The sequence below is a fragment of the Centroberyx gerrardi genome, chromosome 19 (assembly GCF_048128805.1).
Source record: "Centroberyx gerrardi isolate f3 chromosome 19, fCenGer3.hap1.cur.20231027, whole genome shotgun sequence".
Classification (NCBI taxonomy): Eukaryota; Metazoa; Chordata; class Actinopteri; order Beryciformes; family Berycidae; genus Centroberyx; species Centroberyx gerrardi.
In genome coordinates this window covers 5,233,683-5,256,141 of record NC_136015.1, presented here as the reverse complement: position 1 = coordinate 5,256,141, position 22,459 = coordinate 5,233,683, and the positions used below count along the sequence as shown (strand labels likewise).

At 41.1% G+C, this 22,459-nt stretch overlaps 2 protein-coding genes across 3 annotated transcripts; one reads left to right on the top strand and one right to left on the bottom strand.

Annotated features, from left to right (window-relative positions):
* Positions 1–391: 391 nt before the first annotated feature.
* Positions 392–10,462, top strand: LOC139918258 (uncharacterized). Of its 2 annotated transcripts, none has more exons than XM_071907575.2 (2): positions 392–593; positions 9,336–10,462. In XM_071907575.2, exons 1-2 carry the CDS (start codon positions 422–424, stop codon positions 9,956–9,958), a joined length of 795 nt encoding a protein of 264 aa, XP_071763676.2. In that variant the 5' UTR covers positions 392–421; the 3' UTR covers positions 9,959–10,462. The 2 variants fall into 2 exon arrangements, with proteins under 2 accessions (XP_071763676.2, XP_078146586.1); XM_078290460.1 differs by lacking the exon at positions 9,336–10,462 and adding an exon at positions 3,832–4,798.
* A 2,845-nt stretch (positions 10,463–13,307) lies between these two features.
* On the bottom strand, positions 13,308–22,118 carry LOC139918256 (asparagine synthetase [glutamine-hydrolyzing]-like). The gene is made up of 11 exons (XM_071907572.2): positions 21,870–22,118; positions 18,475–18,712; positions 18,190–18,375; positions 18,006–18,107; positions 17,200–17,327; positions 15,995–16,121; positions 15,534–15,640; positions 15,254–15,354; positions 15,047–15,128; positions 14,691–14,846; positions 13,308–13,517 (listed from the first exon to the last, which is right to left on the bottom strand). The coding sequence occupies exons 1-11, from the start codon at positions 22,116–22,118 to the stop codon at positions 13,308–13,310; spliced, it is 1,686 nt and encodes a 561-aa protein (XP_071763673.2).
* Between the last annotated feature and the right edge of the window lie 341 nt (positions 22,119–22,459).

Sequence of the window (22,459 nt, the reverse complement as noted above, 5' to 3'; positions counted from 1 at the left end):
CAGTACGGGCCTGAATGTTAGTCTGTAGTGAAAGTACAGGTCTGCAGGAGTGTTTTGACATATAACTTGTGCTGTTACAATGAAAGGTGACCTGTGTAGTGTTTAATCTGTGTAGCCTATGTAGTCCAAAAATGCTAAATCTCTGTTTAAATGTAGAGGGGAACCTTCAACCTTCAATGATTCCAACAATTCTTATCATGGAAAAACATTGTACAGATTGTATAGTTGCATTTTGTTGCTTAATTATTTGTTTTTTGTGCAAAAAGACGTTTTTTTAGTCAACATTTGAGTGTTGTGGATTTCTAGAAATTACGCTCTTATTCTGAAAAAATCGGACCGGAAGTCTTATTCGTATTTCATATTCTTATTTTTAGCTTAACACAAACGCGTTTAGATTAAACTGCCGCAATTGACAGAAGAAATGCCTACAGGCCAAAGTCTGAGGACGTTCGTCAACGAGCGACTAACTGCGGCTGCTGAGGAAATATTAGGAGTGTTTGAAAAAACTATAGAAGTGTACGAGGAAGAGATCGACCGTCAGCGCAGGCTGCTGGAAATCGTTTTGAAGCCTGAGATAAAGCTACACAGAACAGGTTTGTCAAATCACAAGGCTCTTTGTACGTCATTCTTCTTGGTGAAACAATTACGGGGATCTGCCACTCATTATATAGCTATTATAATGAATCAATTGAGGTATAGATTATTCTCAAGCCTTTGCTAGTAGTTGAGTCGGGATTGGCTCATGTGTTACTATGTTATTGGCTCGTGTGTCACATTACTTCTGACTGTGCTGGCTCATTTCATTTACCCAGACAGATGTACATAATCCTTCACTTGTCTCCTTTCACCGCGCTACATCTCCTTTGCACAAATTAATTGTTAAACGTAGTTAAAGACAAGTACACCCCAAATCTCCATTGTAACGAAACCAAAGATGGCAGCCGGTGTTTCGCGCAGGACTGCCCCGACGTACACCAGTGTCCCTCGTGTAATAAAAGCATTTCTCCACTAGATGGCGCTTGTTCTCCACAACTGAATCTGTGCCTGCCTTTCACTTTCCTGAAGCAAACCTGAGTCTGTTCCGTGCTCAGTAGTGTCTGCACTGGTCTGCTGCGGGAGGGAGACAGCTCGGTGCGGCGAACAAACAAAGGCGTATCTTGCAAATGTAATGAAGATTCATATGTTGTCTTGTTCACATGAATGTATTTAATCTTTGTTTGTTTTTGTTTTTTTACCTCATGTAAATACATTAACTGGACAGTTAACAGACCACAGTTAGGCTACAGGAATTATTATCACTTTCAACTGACAAGCAAAACACATGTAGGCTATTGCTTGTTGACATACTATCAGCTTACCATATCAACTATGAAAAAAAGTTATTTCTCTTTTCTGCATATCTGTATCCCCAGACATGACACCCAAAGGTTAGTGCCAGATAAATTGATTAGATGTTATATGAACTCAGTAAAATCTGTGAAAATGTTGCATGTTACTGTTGAACGTAAAAATAGTTTAATAACCCTTTCCTGTTGCATTTTCTCTCCTTGCCTCTCACATGCAATACATTAAAGACAAGTTCATCATGATCACTGTGGTAACTCGAACGGTTATAGGCCATTTCATATAGGCCTACCCAATGGTACAATCTATTCTAACTGGAAAGGACAGGTTTGAGGTTGTAGTTAAGGTTTGGTTCATTTGTTGATGGCATTTCTCCAGTTCTTTGGGTACAAAAAGTCTACATGTAGACTTAAATGTGGGCTAAAAGTATGCATTATGAACTGTGGAATCTGTATTAGGGGATTCACCCTCTGTGATTATGCCTTTCTTTCTCGGTTTGTATGGGAATCAAATGCAAAAATGTCATGACTGAACCCAAATTGGTGGTTAGTTTGTACATTGCAATCCTGGTTGATTTATCATTACTTGTGTATCAGAGCTAAGGCACAGAATCATTCACATGGGAAGGCCTATATACGAGCCTTTGAGTATTTTAGATGTGTGATAGGCTTACCACTCATTCACAAATGTACAAAAGTAGTGACCAAACTTTACACATGACAAAACTCACTGTAACATAACCATCAGATAATAGGGATATGTTGTCTTGTACCTCCCTGTGTAGTTTGGTGAAAATCAAGGGATCTCAGTTTGCTGAAGGGTTCAATTCCAATGTACTTTTCCCCTCAATCTTCCTCTCTGCTGTTTTTTCTTAATCTCCTGAATGGAGAGTGAATTGAACCCAAGTCATAAAATGGTTGCTCTTATGCCTTATCATTCAGTTTAGGCAGACATTTTCATGTCCAGAGGTAGTGGCAGTCTGCCTGTCTTTGGGTCTACATGCAGGTCTACCCCTGCTGGTCTGGGCTTCAGTCCCACCAGAACCTTCTCCGATGTTTTCCCCTACTCTGTACCCCTCTCAGCTTTCCTATCGTCTTAAGAATTTAAATAACTAAGGGGAGTGGACTGGCCACTCTAAGTGTGCGTCCAGTGAGTCCAGTGAGTCCAGTGAATGCTGCCCAATAAAGTACCAATGTCTTAAATATGTTCTTCACAAAAATTGATTAAGGTCATAGACCAAGTTTTGCTCAATGAAGTAGTCAGATAGCGTGTATATACAGTATAGGCCCACTTATTTGTAAAGTCATGAATTGTTTTGATTTTTTAAATTACTAATAAACATGAACCCATTTTTACAATCCGTCTTATATTTAGGACAATCTAGAGATAGAATGTTGTTTTTGAATTGCAATTCAGAACCTAAATATACTTTTGGACCTCTTTCCCTTTAAATAGCGTGTACAGAAAATACTTTATGAGGTTATATTCTTTTTGGCCACTGAACATTGACTTCTTCGTCAGTGCTGTGCTTCCGAGTGGTCCCACTACTATACTTGTCTTTAACTACGTTTTAAATGTTAAATGTGGAATATTTCTGGTAGGTAGGGTGTTTTGGTGAATTCGGCATAATCCTCCAAGCCTTGATTTCTTGTTGTAATGACATCGCTGAACGATAGAGGTCAGCATCGGACCAGAAATTACACATAGATCCTTTAAAGTTTATTTGTGCATAGGAGATGTAGCCGTGCCAGTAGACAAGTGAAGGATTACAGACATCTGTTTGCGTGAGTGAAATCGACATAGTTTTTTCGTTGTGGGTCTCTCTGACTTCTGTAAGGAGAATTTTTAATGGAGCAGTAGTCCAAAATTGCCGCTAGATGGCGTTGATTTATACTTGCCATTACTAGCATCCCAAAGAGTCTATACAAGATGTCGTACCAAGTGCTTCATTTTTGTGTGTGGTTTCCAAACAACTGCTCTGTGATGGCTCAAACTTTCACCCTTCCTCCTAAGCCTCAATATCATGTAGACGTTACCATCAAAGTTTCAATAAAGTCTTCAGTTTTCCCAAAAATGCAGCGTGAGGTTGATTCGATGCTGCTGCACGCACAGTTCACGCAGCCCTTCAGAATAAAAGTCCCATGGCAATATACCAAAACGCGAGAGGGGAGTGCGCCTGATACTTTGCGGGTTAAGAAACGAGTAAAATAGAAACTTTACTGTCATTCAGAACTCGCTTCTTACTCCGCAGAGTATTGTGCACATGCCTTCTCTCTCACAAGTTTTGGTATATTGCCAAGGGACTTTTAAACCCCATCTAGCATCCCCTAACATCCCCGGGACTAATGGAGCAGCACAGGACCCTTTGGGAGAGACAACAACCAATACAACCAAAGGGTCCTGTGTCAGGGCTTACCTTAATACTACTTAAATATAGGCTTTTATTTGTTTGATCAAGTGTCCCTTCCTTTCTCCTCCCCCCTTCAGACCCCCCACAGCCATCTGTCGTTAAGGAGGAGGTTCTCCTTGACCAGCAGCACTGTAACCAGCAGAGGAACTTCAGTCCGGGTCAAGAGGACCCAGAGCCTCCACAGATCAAAGAGGAACAGGAGGAACTCTGCACCAGTCAGGAGGGAGAGCGGCCTTTACTGCAGGAGGAGGCTGATATCTGTAAGTTGACTCCTGCTTGTGATGCAGTATCAGAAGCAGACAGTGACCGCCAGCTCCTCTCTCACAGCCGTCATGTCGCCGAGAGCCAAGGTTCCAAAACATCCAGCTGTGGGAACGCAGGATCAACGAGGACTACTGAGCCCAAACCAAACAAGAAACCGTACAAGTGCGACAGTTGTAGTAAAGCGTTTCCTAACTTGATGAATTTAAAAGCTCACGTGAGAACGCACACTGGGGAAAAGCCGCTCAGATGCAGAATCTGCGGAAAAGGCTTCACCTGTCAATCGAAACACGACCAGCACTTTATAATCCACACGGGCGAGAAGCCGCACGCTTGCACCAGCTGCGGGAAAAGATTCAGCCGTGGTCCAGACTTAAAAAGTCACATGAGACTCCACACAGGCGACAGACCTTACAGATGTGCCCACTGCGGGAAGAGGTTCGTATACAGCTCAAATCTCACGAAGCATCGCCGAGTGCACACGGGGGAGAAACCTTACGAATGTCTCTTTTGCGGGAAGAGATTTGCCGTCAACTCGGTTTTGACGAAGCACACCAGAGTCCACACGGGGGAGAAGCCGTTCAAGTGCGGCGTTTGCGGGAAAGCTTTCTCTGAAAACGCATCCCTGAAAATACACACGAGGACCCACACGGGGGAGAGGCCGTACATATGCGGCTTCTGTGGACAAGCGTTCGCCAATGGCTCAAACCTGAAGAGGCACATGACTGTCCATACGAGAGCTGCACAGAGCACCAGTGCTTAAAAAGTGTCACAGTTCTTCATATGAGAAAGTATTAAGTATTTAAGTTCAAGTTATCATTTGTCATTTTATCCGTGTTGAATTGTCACTGTTTTACTACTGTTTTATTGTGTTGTTTTATTGTTATTTTATTGTGTAAAGCACTTTGTAACTTCTGTTTTGAAAAGTGCTATATAAATAAATTATTATTATTAAAATGTATTATTACTATTAGGTTATCCAAATTAGTTCAACCATCAACATTGTTGAAATTTGACAAATGGCCTTTGAAAAACTTTCCCTCTGGTTGTCGTCAGAATTAATGATGTCACCTACACCCAGGTTTTAATGAACACACTGATTGGTCGACAGTATGCATAGTTAATGTGGCGTCCCTCTGTCAGGCAATAGCCAGCCAGTTACTTGCAAACTACATTGATCTCTCCTTTGCCCCCATGGCCGACTAGACTCTCATAATTATTAATTTAATTCAACTCATTAAAGTTAGACCCTCAATTGCTAGTTTGCAGTGCGTTTTCTAGACTCCATACAGGCAGATTAGTGGCCAGCAGCGCCTTCAAGGCTGGTCTGATTCAAAAGGGAAGCCTGATTCCTGAACTGCTGATGTGATTCGCTTCTCTCCTAACTTTGACGCTATGGTCGGACTGAAAACCTGCGTAGTCTTGGCCCTCCACGACACCTGGTTTGACACCCCTGTTCTAGACTAACGCTTCCTTTTATAATATACATAAGAAGACAGAGCGAGGCTAGCGGCCCCGGGACCCTCCCACTGACCAATGCTGGGGGTCCTAACCCTCACCTTTCATATCAGCCAACACTGTGGAAAGGAACCCTCTCCCTAACACAACCCAGTCTCTCTCATTTCCAACAAATGTATCTATACTCCACTGGTTAACAAAGTTGCAGCAGTTTGTTGTGCCATTGATTTGTCTCAACAATTTTCTTAAATCTCCAATCGAGAACGTTTTTGTCCACATACCTTCCAAGATGTATTTACGTACAATTCTTCAAGACTTTAACTTATCTATGGAAAATAAACTCCCTTTGCCTCTATTTTATTGTGTACTTTGAAGGTAAACAAAAATGAACTACACTTTACAGTTCACACACACTTAACACGTAACAGCTAAAAGCATCCACTGCACTGATGCAGTCACAACGAAACTTCAACCACAAGTCAAAGCACAATCAACGGGTAGGCCTGACCTGACATCCATCCTCTCTCTCACACACACACACGCGCACACATAAAAAAGCAACCATTAACTGTAATACCTGATATAAACACGAAGTGATGCTAAAGTTCCACTGCAAAACAACCCTGGAAACCAATTTATTTAATTGATGAGTGTATGTTTGAAATGAGAGTAAAACCTCTAGTGACTCTGACCCAAGTATGGACATTGTGAGCATTCTAAAATCATTTTGATATTTGTAATCATGGATGAGGGCCACAAGAAAAAAAACATCCACAATAATTGTGCCAAATGGTTATTTCAAGTGTAACACTGCAACACTGTCGAAAGTCTCACGTTTTGTTAACTGCTCTGGAGAGCTGGTTATTTTTTTTAAACCTCTCAAAAACCTCACATTTATACCTCAAACTACAATAAATTTGGATTCATCATGCTTAATTATTTTCTCCAAACCTGTTCACCTGCATAGCAAGAAAACAAGTGGCTGTAGCTCATTTGTTTTCAATCATGTGCCTGCTCATCAAACATTAAAAAACAAACAATGATTGGTTGATTTGATTACCAGTCATAAGTGTATTCAAACTTTTTAACAAATTTGCATTTCAATAATGCAATAATTTAGTACCGTTTCTCATATGAAGAACTGTGACACTTTTTAAGCACTGGTACTCTGTACAACTCCAGTATGGACAGTCATGTGCTTCCTCAAGTTTGAGCTGTTGGTGAATCCTTCTCCACAGACACTGCATCTGTATGGTGCCTCCCCTGTATGAGTCCTCGTATATTTTCAGGTTTGCTTTTTGAGCGAAAGCTTTCCCGCAAATGCTGCACTTACGCAGCTTTTCCCCTGTGTGAGTTCTGGTGTGCAATTTCAAAGTGGAGCTGACAGCAAAACTTTTCCCGCACAAAGGACATTTCTAAGGTTTCTCCCCTGTATGCACTCAGAGATGCTTTGTGAGAGCTGAGCCGCCGGCAAACTCCTTCTTAGTGGACACATCTGTAAGGTTTCTCACCTGTGTGAACTCTCGTGTGCTTTTTCAAATCCTCACCACGGCTGAATCTTTTGCAATCTACTTACACTGTGGTCACTTCCATGACAAGCAGGAGTCAACTTAAAGATATCAGCCTCCTCCTGCAGTAAAGGCCGCTCTCCCTCCTGACTGGTGCAGAGGTCCTCCTCTGTGGAGGCTCTGGGTCCTCTTGACCCGGACTGAAGTTCCTCTGCTGGTTACAGTGCTGCTGGACAAGGAGAACCTCCTCCTTAACGACAGATGGCTGTGGGGGGTCTGAAGGGGGGAGGAGAAAGGAAGGGACACTTGATCAAACAAATACAAGCTGTTGTGGCTCCTGCGATCAGAAGTAGAATCAAAGCCTTATACCCTGCTATAAAAAGGTGGGGTCGAAGCCCACGGAGAACAAATGGCCCTGCAGCGGGACTTATCCTTTAACTAACTCCTTTAACTTAAGAGGATAAGTTTCCATGTTTTTTAAAAAGCCTAAAGTAAAGTACAGAAGGAAAATTAAAGAATGCATTTAAAGAGGAATCTGCGGTAACTGAAAAGAAAATTGCTGTTTATTTTTTCAAAATGTACTCTTCACAGTATATAGGCTAGTAGTAGCCTACCATAGGCCTCTGTAAGATGCCACATATAGGCTAGATAGGTTTTAATAAAATAAAACATAAAGTTTCATAGAATACAGACAGAACATTTTCAGTTATCTTAAATTATGTATTTCTTTTGATGGATTATCCCATCAACATAAATAAATTATCTATCCGGCAAACTGAATGAATGAATGACTACTACTACTACTACTAATAACAATAGTTACTGTAGCTTTTAAAATTGAGCTTATAAGATGTCATAAAAGTGTACTTAAGTTAACAAATCAACCGCACATGAGAAAATCAAACAAATTCAACCACATGTTTGGTTTTCAGCAATTTGGGTTGGTGTGTTTAATGAGGTTCTTGCTATAATCTGGGCTGTTGCACTGGGCTGTGGATGGGGATTCCCACAGTCTGGTCAGTCTGGGTTGGGATATTGTATGTAATATGAATGAGTTTGCCACTCAATGGTGTTATTTGTACAATCTCAGCATCTCAGTTGTTACACTGGCCAATCCAGACCGTATAAATGAGCATCTTTTGCCCATTTGTTTTAATTTACCATTTAATGAGATACACCCAAATAGACTGTGATTAGAGCAGCCCACCTCTCAAATTGGTCAAGCTCAGGTTTTTTTTTTACAATGTGATTCGTCAGGTAATGCTGTAAAGTCTAGACAATAAGGGAAAATGACTTAGGGGAAGATGAAATAATATCAAACAAGTGTTAAAATGTGTTTATGTTGTTATCATGTTGGCCGGTCTGCAGCATGACACACGTTACTATCACACAAATCCTAACTCATAATGGAGGGCTTCTGTCATAAAGGTCAGGTTCAGTCTCCAAGTAGAAAGTTCCATTCCAAACTCTCAATTTGCACTTGAACTTGCACTGGAAAACCGCGCTGTTTAAGCAATGGCTAGTAACGCAAAAAGAGAGAACTATCTGCTGACTTTGGAGCTGCACTTTCAGCCAAAGCACCAGGACCACTGCTACGCTGCAGGTAGAGTGGACGCATGCTCAGTATCACTGTAGCTTAGCGGCACCAGCAGAGCCCAGCTGTCGCAAATTGCAACGGCCGCAGGAGGCTGCTAGAAGCTAGATGAAATCTTTGCAGCATGAAAAACGCATTGTTGGACCACAAAAATAACACACACTTAAACGAGAGGTGCTTTGTGAGAAACTGGTATTAATACAACCATTTTAAACTTTGGGTTTAGCTTAAAAAACGACTCAACAGCTGGTTCGTTTTTACCAAATGACAACGTAGGTCAAAACTTAGCTAAGTTACTATTCCTAAAAACTTTGAAAATATTTTAAAACAGACAATCAAACCAGAATTTATGTCAAAGTTCACTGTGAATTGTGAGTGTGTGTCCCACCTTTTCGTGGATGTGACTGTCCAATAATATTTTAGCCAAAGCAGGGGATATTTCCACTGATATGGCCAGCTGTGTGTTGCCAGGTTGAGTTTATCAAGAAACTTGCAGCAATACATTTGTCTGACATAGTTAATTCTAGCTTGATAATCAGTAAAAACAGGCTATTCAGACTAGAAGTCATTTACTTTTATCAACAGCAACAAACATGTTTTCTGTTACCTAATTCCGCCCCTTTACAGTTGAAATAGAGGCTTAATCTTTGAGCCAACAAATGTCAGAGCACAGATGTGACCTTTTCTCATTTTTTCTTCAATTATTAATGATAATGATGATACCAAACAATGTGTTTCTGTATTGTTTTGTCAACTGTAGTCACATACATGCAGCGAAGGGCAATCAGCATGCGGGTGTCCAACCTGAGGAACCGTCCGCTGAATAATGGGAACCTCACCGCCCTCAGTCAGTCCCTGCTTGGACTTCACCGCCGCCTCACCGGAGAGTCCGGCCAGTTCCCCCAGCTTGGTCCCTACGGACTCCTCCAGATGGACCTTCTGGCTTCGCCCTTCACCTATCCCCCACAGGACCACAGGGAGAACATGCCGCTTTGCTCTCTGATGGAAGCACCGGCGGCGGCGGTGGTGTCCGCAGCGGGCTCCGGGTCCCTGGTGACCCCCGGCCACCCCGACAGGGTGGAGCCGGCAGCGCTGAGGGTAGACCCCAGGAACCAAGTGTGCCCCATGGAGTGGGGGGGCAGGCGCTTCGACAGGGTCATCTCCCCAGTGTGGCGCTCCGAAGGAGGGGAGCTGGAGGGCCGGTGCAGGGTGACAGACTACACTCCAGAGGGAGACATGATACTGTCTGTCCTCTGCAGCTTCCCCGGGACCGGACAGGAGAGGAGGGACACTGAGAAGCCTCAGAGGAAGAGGAAGGCCGGCTGGGAGGAGAGCAGCACCAGCAGCAGCCTCCCTCCAGGCAAGAGAGGGCTCAGACTCTGACTGGACTGTCTATTGTGAATAAAAGACTTTAGACAGAAATCAGTTTGTATACAGTATTTAAAGTATTTATTTATTTAGTCATTCATACAACACACCTATCATAGACACTCCAAACAGTGTTGAATTGTCTCATGTAAAGAGTACACTTAATTGAATGAAACCATCTACAGTATACTAAAGGTGACAATACAAGACACCTCAGACTGTGATTGTACATCTAGTGTAAATAACAGTGTAAATAGCACTGATGAGCTTTTATACTTTTTTAAACATGAAAAACATTCCGATATGAAATAACATGAATGTATTTTACGTACGATGAAGGAAGTTATTTAACCAAGAGATACCTCCACCCATACATCAAGACATGCCTTCAACTGTAAATTATACATTCTGCAAATTGTACTGCAAAGCTGTACTGAAAAGAAGGAATATGTGTAATGCATTATGGTCATTGTAGTTCACTGACTTTCCTCATTGTGTTGCCTTTGGAATAAGAGCTTGATGTGTTGATTTATATGTAATAAGCTGTCAGCATTTTGTGGTTGGTCTTCCATTGCGCTTTATTAAATACAGCAAATATAAAATCATACGTATGTGTTTTACATCCACAGTGTATATGGTAATATCTTCATGTCTTGAGACACTTCAAGGAAAAACAATAAATCCTAAGCAAGGAGTTTGGATAATCCAGCACCTTTTGTCTTAAAAAAGATGAAACATTGTGATGTCTGGAGCTTTTTTAAGCCTCCAATTATTCAATTGTTATTATTCTGTTAGTAAGTGATAACAGCCAGAAACATGACCATTCAGTCAGGAAGTGTGGAGAACTACTGAGGCCTTAATGCTTTCAGTAGAACAACTCTAGACAGATGCCTGTAGGATGGTTCCTACTGTTTTGCTTATTTTGCAGTATATTATTCAGCATAGGAAGGAATACTACACAATCAAAGCTGTATTTGAGTTTTTTATTCACCAACACTACTTGCAACGTTGCTTGCCTGATGAATAAAAAAAACACAAATTGAGCTTTGAGTGTGCAGTATTCTTTCCTATGTAAGCTGCAGAGGAAATGAACATAATCTCAAAATGAAGTCAGATCACATTGTGTTCCTGTAAGTATTATGAATATGTCATCAAAAAGTGATATAGCACAAGATTGGAAGCATCAGAGTGATTAGCGTTAATATGCTTACTTTTTGGAGAGTGAGATTAGCTATATCAATGAATAAACCAGGTATTTGGTCACATATACCTGGAAGATCAAGGTTAAATTGTGGGCCTCCGATCCACTAGAATGGGGAATGTTAGTGTGCAAACTGGTGACATCTAGTGTTACCAGTGGGTTCCGTCAGTGACTCTTTACCAGCAGCTGTAGCTCTCCCAGTTGCATTGGTTAGGAACAGCACTTTGGGTAGGATATAGTGAACTGGATTTGTAGGATAGGTTTGGTTAAATATTCTGTTTCAGTTGCTTTAATTAGTCCTGCATCACCAACATCACTAAGGAACCTACCAATCTCAAATTTGAATCAGTATGTGGGATCAAATTGCAATTTTTTTTAATAAATGGCCTCATCTCCAGGCTGTGCAGAAAATTGCACTGCCAGTGTCACTACTGTTTAATTGCGACTGATTGTTCTGCAAATACAACCTCTGAGACAGATCTACTGTACTGACAGGACATGTTCTCATTTTGGTTTTCAAGTGAGAAATGCTGTCATGTTTTCAAACTTGACATATGGTGTGATATGACAGAGTCTGACTGTGAAAGTGGCTTGAAATATATTAAAACAATTTTCTTCATTACTTAGGTTTTTTGTTATCACCCATGTCAGTTGTGGTGAATTCCTTATATGTGAAAAAAAGATTTCCAATAATGTTCAGTGCACCTGCAGAAAAGGGGAGCACTCTGGTGGACAACAGAGGTACTACATAACCCATACACACAAATCACAGACAGCGCAATTCAGATTATGTCAACCACTTTGATTCATTAGTTTAGCAGCAATTAATTTGAAACAGCTACAGACAAGTATATAACCTTCACCCAGAGATATTAACTGGTAGTTTGAAATAAAGTCATCAACAGTTAAAGGCCTGCATGGTATGGTATGCATTCTATGCACTTTGATGTAGTTTAGTCTTACATCTGGTTCATATCTCCTTACTTGCACGCACACACACACACACACACACACACACACACGTCACATCGTTATGTCTGTTATGTCTGCATAGCCAATTCCAGTCCAAGACAAATTTTCCAGTGATAAACAAAAACAAGAAAAGAGAATGTTAAGAAATAATAGATATGGCATTATACAGCTTGATACAGGTCACCAAAGTTCAGTCAAATAACTCACATACTGAATATGACATTTTCTTTGAGAGAAAAAATTTATTGAGAAAAATAAAATTCAAATTTGATTTTGGCATCAAGGCTCTGTTTCATATAGAAAATTATGCAAATCATAATTCAAAGCCAGACAAAAGTGAGCAGGAAGATATCAATTGCAACCCCCCATGGGAACCATAAAGACACAGAGCCCATAGGTGGATGCTGGAGTGCTGGTGGGGTAGGAGATTCATAAGCATCTTACATAGACAGCTCAATTGGCGATGGCAATAACATAGACATCAAAATCATCCATGTGTCCCTGGTAGACTGTTGACTCCGAGGCGGGGGGGCTTTGGCCTGGGAATAGCGCAACCTTTATGAAGCAACGGCAACTTTACGGCAACTCATCAGGGAAGAGAAAAATGGTTGTAGATCAAATACAGGAGGAGGTTGTAGGAGGCTGTAGATAGGTATAGCCTGATGTTCTCTGTGGTACTTGTTTTCATGGTAGTCATTCTGTTGAACTCTGAACTGGGTCTCTATATGAATGCGCAGAAGTGGGATCTTCACAAAGAAGCTAAAAGACAGAACAGAATTCTGATTATTCGCAGATGTGTATGAATACAGGGATATTAGAAAGCGGGATACTAAATATGCATGTAAACAGAGTATCCCGAATAAAACCTTAAACAGGATATCCATTAGTATCCAGGATACTGTGTGCATTTTCATCACTTAACAGGTAAGTTGACCAATGGACAATCTCTCAAAAAACTGACAGGTTTCATTGCATTGTTTTACAGACTGACACCCCTGAAGCTGTTGAGTAAACTCCTCCCACACCACACTGGAATGATTTATCTGGTCAGACACTGACAATATGATTTTTAATAAAAGGCCACTATTGGCCCAATATATTAGCAAACCAATATATTGGTCTAACCCTAGTGATGACACTGGTGATTGACAGCTGACAGGGGTAGCGAACCCCTAAGGGTTGTGCAGTGATTCACTGGTTCTTGTCAGGTTTGTAGATGGACAAGGTTTGAGCTGACGGGTCGGTGGCACTGATCCAGCGTGGCATCCAGTAGTGGGGGAGCCACTCGGCCCGGCCTGGATAGTGCTTCTCAAACACCTGCCTGAAGTAGTAGGCCTCTTTGGTTAGTGGAGGGTTGTGAGGGAACGTCTTCTGAGCCTTCTCCAGCTGGAAGTCATTCACCTAAGAGAACCATGGAACCCAAGAGAAGCAGTTCAACAGGCACAGTCAGCGCTCAGGCTTAGGGATATTGTAGGGATAAAGGGACATAGGGATATTGTAGAGCAGGTGCAACAAGGGTAGGGTACCTTAAGGTTCGGCATAAGGCAATGTATATGGAGTAGGGCAATTCCATCAGGGAAAAGAAAGGTAGTTGTGGAGCGAATACATAAGCAGGAGGAAGCAACAACGTGTGCTAAGGCTGTCTCTCAAGCAAAGCAAGATCAGTGAATGAATTGGGAAAGTGTACAGAGACAGAAACTTGGCTGGAAGGAGTTGTGGGGCATGGAGACAAACTGAATTACATTTATTATAGGTGCAGCCTTTGATGTGCTACCATCTCTCTAAATTATCGGGTAGGTGAGAACCCTTCCTGCCCCTTCCTGTTCAGGCATAGCTACAATAGCTACACATTTTAGTCAGGATGCAAAATGAATCAACACGATACATAATACACCTGGCAACGTAACCAAGTGCTGACGTGTATAGCAGCAGCAATTGAGAACAAATAATTCATCAGCTTATGGGAAGGAAGATATTACAGTTGGTTTTGTCCATGAGGGAGAAAAGACTAGGAGGGTTCTGGCTTTGTTTATATCAGGCTACCTGATATATTGTTTGTTAATAGTATGGTTGCTCTGGCTGAAAATAACGGATATCAGCTGAGGTACAAAATATGAAAATCTATCTTATGACTAAGACAAGTTAAATATCCTATGATAGTATACCTATGGTTGCCAGAGTGAGTAGTCATGCACTGTTCTTAGCTCTTGGTATAATTATTTGTTGATGCAGTTCAGTTTCTGAATTGCTGAGCAAGCCATTTCAAGCAAGCAGTGTCAACTGTCGCTTCAGCCTATTGTTGTTGAGACCAATAGCGAGTGTAGAAATGACTGAATAATGTAAAAGGATAAGCCTAGGCGTATGTACAGGGTAGTGTGAGTGACTATAGCTGTGTTTGGTGTTTAGCTAGTGTGGTGGGGAGTGTGTTGAGCCTGTTGAGTTTTTTTTAATGTGAAAATGGTGAAATGTAAAGATATTGATTATCGGCACTAAATATCAGCTATTGGCAGCTTCAATCCAAAAATATCAGTATAGGCCTTCAAAAACCCATTTCGGTGGAACCCTACATCATACCACAGACTGCAGGTGCTCCTGCAGACTGGTATACCAGAACTTGTTTTGCGACACCAGGCCATCACCGAAGGGTTCTTTCCGCCTCCAGAGGATCTCATCAGGGATCAGGTTCAGACCTTTGAAGGAGTCCCTCAGAAGATGCTTCTCCACTCCATGCTGGTTACACAGGACATACAGCACTATTACAAAACAACATTCATTTCACTTCTAGAGCTACACCACCAAAGAGCAGTTCTGTGCCAAGAAGAGAGTGGGGTTAGCTTAACTTTTGGACAACATCGGCCATCTGTAGTGATGTGGTTGCTGGTTTGAGTGCAAAGACAACAGCCAAATTATGGGCATACGACACAACTCACCTTAGGAATTCTCATCTCCTCAGGCAAGGAAAGGTAGTATGCTGTGAACCTGTGGTCCAGGAAAGGCACTCTGAGCTCCAGGCTAAAAGAAAAGGAAAAAAAAGACACCTAGTGGAATGAAACTGGAGTGCGCAATTTCATGTCATGAAATGTTCGGCATTGCTGAATGAATACAGAGGAAACAGTGGATGAGGTGAATGGCGTTACCCATGTGCAGCAGTGGTGCGATCAGCACGGAGAACGTCAAACAAGTAGAGTTCCTTCATTAGCCGAACACTGTCCTCTGCAGCCGCCTTAGGACTCGGAGCCTGGATGAAGAACACAGCTCTGTCAGTGACACTTGGGCATTTTCACTGAGAGGTGGCAACATTGACTACAATTAGGCCTATATATCAGTTTGTCCTCTGACAAGTGTGTCATTAGCATGTACATGTGTCAGTAACTGTCATTGATTGAACCCTAATAGTGACTCCTCTAGAGGGCTTGCCTTGTGGAAGTAACTATATCCCTGGGTTAGCTCATCTGAGCCCTCTCCAGAGAAGATCACCACACTGTCCGTCTTCTCCCGGATGTACCTGGAGACCAAGTACATGCCTACAATGGAAGGAACAAATATAGGATCAAGAAAGAAAAAGGCAGGGTATAGGTCCTGCTCAATAGAATACACTGTGATACTTTTCCTCTGTTGCTCAGTGACAGTCGCAGACCTCGTAGGATAAAAGTGAGGTATTATTATGAGGTAGTATTATGAAAATTGTGTATATTCTATTTTCTTTGCTGTATTCCATTATTTGCTGCTGTAAAGACCTAATTTCCTCATGGGGATCATTAAAATTTAATCTAATCTTATTTTACTATAAATTCAAAGAGGTCTGAGATTACCATCGTAGACAGGACATTGTTTATTTCCTAAAAAAAAAATATATCAGTACATTACCCCCAACTCACCAACAGAGGCATGTATGTTGCTAATGTCGTAGGTTTCCAGGTGGAAGATGACTTCCTCCAGGGCTCGGATACCTTCCTCAGTGGTGAAGTTCACCTCATGGTGTTCGCTGCCGATGTGGGCCGCCACCTGACAAACACAAAAAATCTGACTGAAAATGCAGATGCAATTCCTCGCTATTTCCCAGGCACTAACAACAACTTCATATAGTCTTTTCTCCTTGAGACTCAATCGAGAGATATCAGGTGATGTAATGTGCGGTAATGTGCCCACTGGCAGCCATGTTGAAGGTCCACAGCCATTCATCAAGGTTTGAAAGAAAGGCCATGAATATAGACACTGTTTTTGGAGAGGTAGCTGAAGTGTCCTCAGCTTTAAAACAGGTTGGTGAGGGCATGGATTTGTAGTTTTATCCAGAATCCCTTATTTGGGAAATACTCTTACTAGCAAAAAAAAACAACAAAAAAATAAAGCATCTGACAAACAATTTCACTTAGAAAGTTACAAATATGCAATGTGCAAATGTGCATCCCTAACCATAACCTTAACCAAAGTTGTTTTACTTGCCTAAACATAACCGTTCAATTTGTGGTGGAGGAACGTAATCTTCACATAATTTGTGTCCACAGCACGTAATCTGCGTTTCAGATTTTGTGCTCATTTCACAAAGTTTTATGAGCTGACGTTTTGTGAGTGTTATTGTGTTGAAAGGATGTATTTTAATCCCTTTTTGGGTTTAAATGTTGGAGGTTACCGCTTTGGCCCTGTATTTGTGTATTGGACAGCAGCACTCACGGCGACCTGGAGAAGTAAAGCTCTACAGTGAAGTAAGTGATGAAATTTTGAACACAATCAATCATCATGACGGCAAAAACTAGTTAAATAAGGCCCAGGTTGAAAATAACCAGAATTATCCTTTAAGTTTGCCCAATACTAACAGCACAGCACTCGCTCACCTCATATTCAGTTATGCTCGCTCATCAAGTGTTTGTATCACAATGTGTGTTTGTAACTGCGATGGCTAATCAGTGTGTCACAAAAGATATTTTTGCTAACAAATATTTTAGTTACTAGATTGATCTAGCAAAGCAGTTTTGCCTTACAGGTGTGGAGTTTGGGCAGCTAACGAAACATTTTGGCTAAGAGGTTACTTTGATACTAAAAGACAGCTAACATAGAGTGGATCTATTCTTCTACAGAAATTTACCTTGCGAGCAGCGATGATGTCTGGGCTGTCCTCTGCCCCTATTGTAAATGTCTGGATAGGGTACTGCAGCTTCTCCTCCTTGGCCAGTTTCACCAGTGTAGCAGCAACCAAGCTGGAGTCCAGACCACCTGGTAAATAGGCAACATGAATGAGGATCATTAAGGATCATTAACTTAATTCTGAGTGGAATAACCCTCACCCTAACCAAAAAGCCCTTCTGTTCTGTGAAACAGTTGTGGTCAGAGCTCTGGGTAAACATCTACACACAACCAACCTAACCTACATTAACCCAAACCTTAACAAAAGTTGTTTTAGTTGCCTAAACTTAACCATAACCTTAACCCTAACCTTAACCACAGTTGCCTTACTTGCCTAAACTATTAGCCAACCTTTAGCTAAAAATGCCATGTCCAATTCATGCTGTTGCCACAGAATCCAATTCGTGTTATTGTCACAGAATCCAATTCGTGTTATATTGTCACAGAATACAATTTGTGTTACATTGTCACAGAATACAATTTGTGGTGGAGGAACGGAATTTTCACATAATTCGTGTCCACAGCACATAAATCTGCGTTTGAGAATTTGTGCTCATTTCGCAACTTTTTATGAGACCACGTTGGATAAACTGACAGAGCCATTTGTTTCCAGGCGTGCTTACTGCTCCCCCACTGTTGTGTAGTGGTTATTCTAAAGCCTCTGATACCAGACCAGATGGTCTACCAAAAGTGGTGCTACCCTGTCCATCCCATTTATCTTCTTTAAAGAGCAAGGTTAATTACAATATCAGTGCATCTCTAATTTACCTGACAGAAGACAACCAATTCTCCTGTGGGCCATAAGACGTTTCCTTACAGCATTCTCAAACAGGATTCTGATGTTGCTTTTCACTGTTTCTTCATCAAAACCTAAGGTGGAGACATCAAATTTCAGTCATTGCTCACCAATGGCTTACAAATAAAAGGTGTAATAAACAGACTAGTTCTGTACCTGAAGGGAGTCTCGCAACAGTGTCGTAGATGGCATGAGAAGGCTCTTGTGTGCAGCAGTGGAACTGATCCATTTGAATAGACTCCACTTTACCGTTGTGCTTCAAATTAAAGACCTCAAAGTGCCCAGGGAGAAAGGGAACGATGTTGGCAGGGGTGGACATGGAGTGGGTAATGTCAGTAAGACCTATGGACAGAAAAACAACAACTTAACTAATGGAATACCATAGAAAAGCATAACACTTCTCATCCTGAACTCTGTAGGGGTAATAAATGACCCCATTACCTTTGGCTTCTGAGCAGACTGCAAGGATTCCATCGTCCGTAAGGAGTTTGAACAAAGGCCGGACACCATACGTATCCCTTCCCAGAAACACTTTTCTGTTGGCAGTGTCCAGCAGGACAAAGGCAAAGACGCCATCCAGGAGAGAGGCCATCTTCTGGATGCCATAACGGTCATACAGATGGAGCAAAATCTCCCCATCCACTTTGGTCTGATAATCAAACTGAAACCGCATCTTCAGCTGAGTTTAAGAATTGGATAAATTGCAGAGGCACGATTATTTCATTAATTGTAAACAAAGATTTTTTAAATTTTTTTTGGGGAAAAAAAAAAACAACCTTATTAGGAAAACACTGAATCTAAGAAAACATACCCTATGTGGACATGGCAATGTGTGGCACTCTCCATACTTTAGCCTGAATCCAAATTTTAATCTTGTAGTTTTCATCATTATAATGGAGAGATCGAGTTAAAATGGCCAAAAATCTATTTGGAAGCCATATCTAAAAAAATAGCACCAGGGGAGCATTTAAGACCAATGTTCCCTCTGCTGATAGTTCGGTGACTCACATTGACCAATTAATAATAATATCTTGTCTGTCATTGGTCATTGCTCCACTTTGTCCCCAGAAATCTAGTAGATATAAGTGCGTTTGAAAGGTTTGGAGGCCAATGCAGGGACTTTGCTGTACCTTAGCTTTATTAGTGAATTGACGCCCCTGTATGTGAATATTCTTTCAATGGCCAAACTCTTTGGGAAAGGTCTTTGCGCCACCTTTCAAAGGATCTTACATGTGCTACAATAATTTGGGGAGTGTAATCTCTATTGCATGGCCTTGCCTACAAATAGATATTATGTGCGCAAAATACAAGATTTACATATAAGTTGACCATAACAGGAGCAAAGAGGCTTTACTTTTTTGACCAGCGCTGTTAGGCAGCTTTCCACTCATTGTGCAAGGGTAATGAATAGAATGGCTGTCTAATTTAATCATTTTGGTGATATAGTGTGCGCATGGAAAGATATACTGCCAACAGAGCCTGTATTTAAATTGCATAAATTTGAATTTGTCATGCTCATATTGAACCACAGATTTAAAAAAAATGATTTGTTGAATGAATTAATTAACAAATTGAATTTGTAAGGAACAATTTGCGATTGAACGCAATGGCTTGAAGCTGAATATGATTATTATTGAATTAAAATAATCAGTCAGTCAGAAAGTGCAAACTTCATACAAATCTCCATAATTGCCTGAACAACTCTCTTGACAAATTTCAATACAATATAATGCACCATTGGTGAGATATGGGTCCAAATCAAGGGCGGATATTTCATTTCACTGTTGGGGGGGACAATAAACAGAAAAATTTCTCAAGAGCAATTCCTGAAGGGGACACCAAAGGTGCCGCCAAAAGTACTGTTGTATTAAATGTATATAGAGGTCCATTATGAAACATTTCCATAAGCACTTCATTCCTTTCTTATGAAGATTTTATCAAATTGCCTTTGATATTACTGGGGTCTTTCTACTTGGCGTTTCGGTGCACTGAAAAATGATCGGATGTCTGTTTTTCTTTTCTCTGCCATTTTAACTGACCTGGCTGGCTGACAAATAGACACACACACACACACACACACACACACACACACACACACACACACACACACACACACACACACCCACACACACACACAGCATGCAGGTTATTTACAGTAGTAGGTGAGATGCAACACCCATTAACTGAACTAAAGCTAATATATGCCTAATTAGATTTAGTTTTCCCGAAAAAGCAGATCTCTAATGTTTTGCTGTCAATGTGTAAAAGTCCAGAACGCTATGAAGCCTGCCAGAAACTTACTTCAGGGTCTTTTTTAAGAATTAAGTCTTCATTTATTTCCAAAATTATAAACAAAATTACATAGTGGCAGCCATTTTACATGCAGTAAGAAAAAAAGAATATACTTAGAACCTAATTACGTAGGGTAAGTTAATCTTAAATAGCCTATTATATTATAGAAATATTACTGTTACCATCTACAAAAGATAATTTTGGTATGAAAACCCGCATTTTAATTTAACCAAGTATCCTGTATCATAAATACATGTCTGGCATTTGTAACAAACCAAACCGCTTGAAAATCGGTCGAAAATTCAGTGAGTTATGAGGATGTCCGGACCCCCCTGTCCCCCCCGTAATTTCCGCCCATGGTCCAAATAGCATGGAAATGTATTTAATCGGTTAATTAATAATACAATTGGAAAAGATTCTTATAAAAACTGTTCACGTTATCGCGTTCACACGAAGGATCTGCGGCGGACGCGGCAGCGGGTGGGGTGAATCCATAATATCAATATAATGACACCCAGAGGCCGTTCACATTACAATGCTACACCTTGCCATTGTACTCTCCTGTCAACAGTGCGTCTGCATAGGTGAGTGTATGTTCATTTTCGTAAAATATTGACCCAGGCGGCGGATGTGCCGTATTCAACTGAAGAAAAATAGCGTCTCCTTACTGAAAAAGGAGAAAAGAATATCATTGCTGACTCCACCGTCGCTACAACACCGAACAAGCTAGAGTCGGAAACTCTCTGTAATTTGGCTAAAAACAACCCGCTGTGAAAGAACAAATCATTACACACATGTTGCAATTTCCTCTGTTTGGTTCGGACTTCATCAAAGTTGCTTTCACACCAAAATGATCCGCATCACGGTCCGAATGGAAGAGGACCGAGCCGCCGATTTTTGGCGAACCTTTTGCAAGATTTTGGTCCGCCCCCGAGTCCGCATGGCGCATTCACACCTGTCAAAATGATCCGAACTTAGCAAAAAGTTCCTAAAGTCCGGACCAAACAATGCTAGTGTGAAAGCCATCTAAGATAAAACAGTTTTGCAACTCCTTTGCTTGTGGTTGCAGGCTAGGTGTTAGGGGGGGCGGGATTTAAATTGCCTTGGAGGAGGCAATTTAAATGGGAAAACTGAAATTGAAATTAAGTCAAATTCAGTCATAATCATATTCGGTTTGTGCCTTACAAATTACATTTTTTAATTAATTTAACTAATGGCATGTAAAGCCCTTTGAGACTTGACTGTGATACAGGGCTAGGCTATATAAATAGACTAGACTAGACTAGACTAATTAATTAATTAATTTTTCAATTCAACGGTTCAATATAAGCATGACAAACTCAAAGTTATGCAATTCAAATACAATTTCTGCTTTCACTAATCTCTTCCAATATGTGCGCACTTCACCATGCAAACCTTCAGTGAATCTGGCCTGAGTCTTTAGGCCCTCCATAGAGATGTGCATGTCAGTTTAAGTTGTTCATCAGGGAATTTCTCAACAACCAGTAACAAATGATCCCAGAGCAGCAGCCTTCCGGCCTTACCGTGTGGTGGTTGTAAATCTCTCCGTTGTAGCAGAGCCACAAGAAGGGGAACCTTTTGATGCACAGGGGCTGCATGCCATACAACTGGTCCACAATGGCCAGCCAGTGGAAGCCGAAACAGCAGTTGGTGAAGCCAGTGACATTCTCAAAGCGAAAGGCATCAGGGCCTCTATGAGCTATCTTTGTGGCACTGGTGCACTTACCTGACAGGCACTCATCACTGCCAAATAAAGCCCATATGCCACACATTTCAGAGCTGTGGAAGTAGAAAATTAACGCTTGAATATCAGCTGTATAATCTAGACATTAAAATGTGGTATCTCAGACAGCAGGCTATATGTAAGGCTATTTTAAGCCTATCCTTTGTTTTGTTTTTTTCTTTTGGTGTGGGGGAATTGAAGATTTTCATATTTCTTGCAGTGGATCAAATTTTCCCATTGCTGAAAGAATGCAACATGTAAAGGGATATTGAGAAGTTTATGAATGCTGTAAATCACCAGAGAAATATCAAGGTATGTGTCACAAGAAAATGTGAAACTGGTTAGAAATTTTAGTTATCATTGATCTGGTCAAATATATCTTTATGCTAA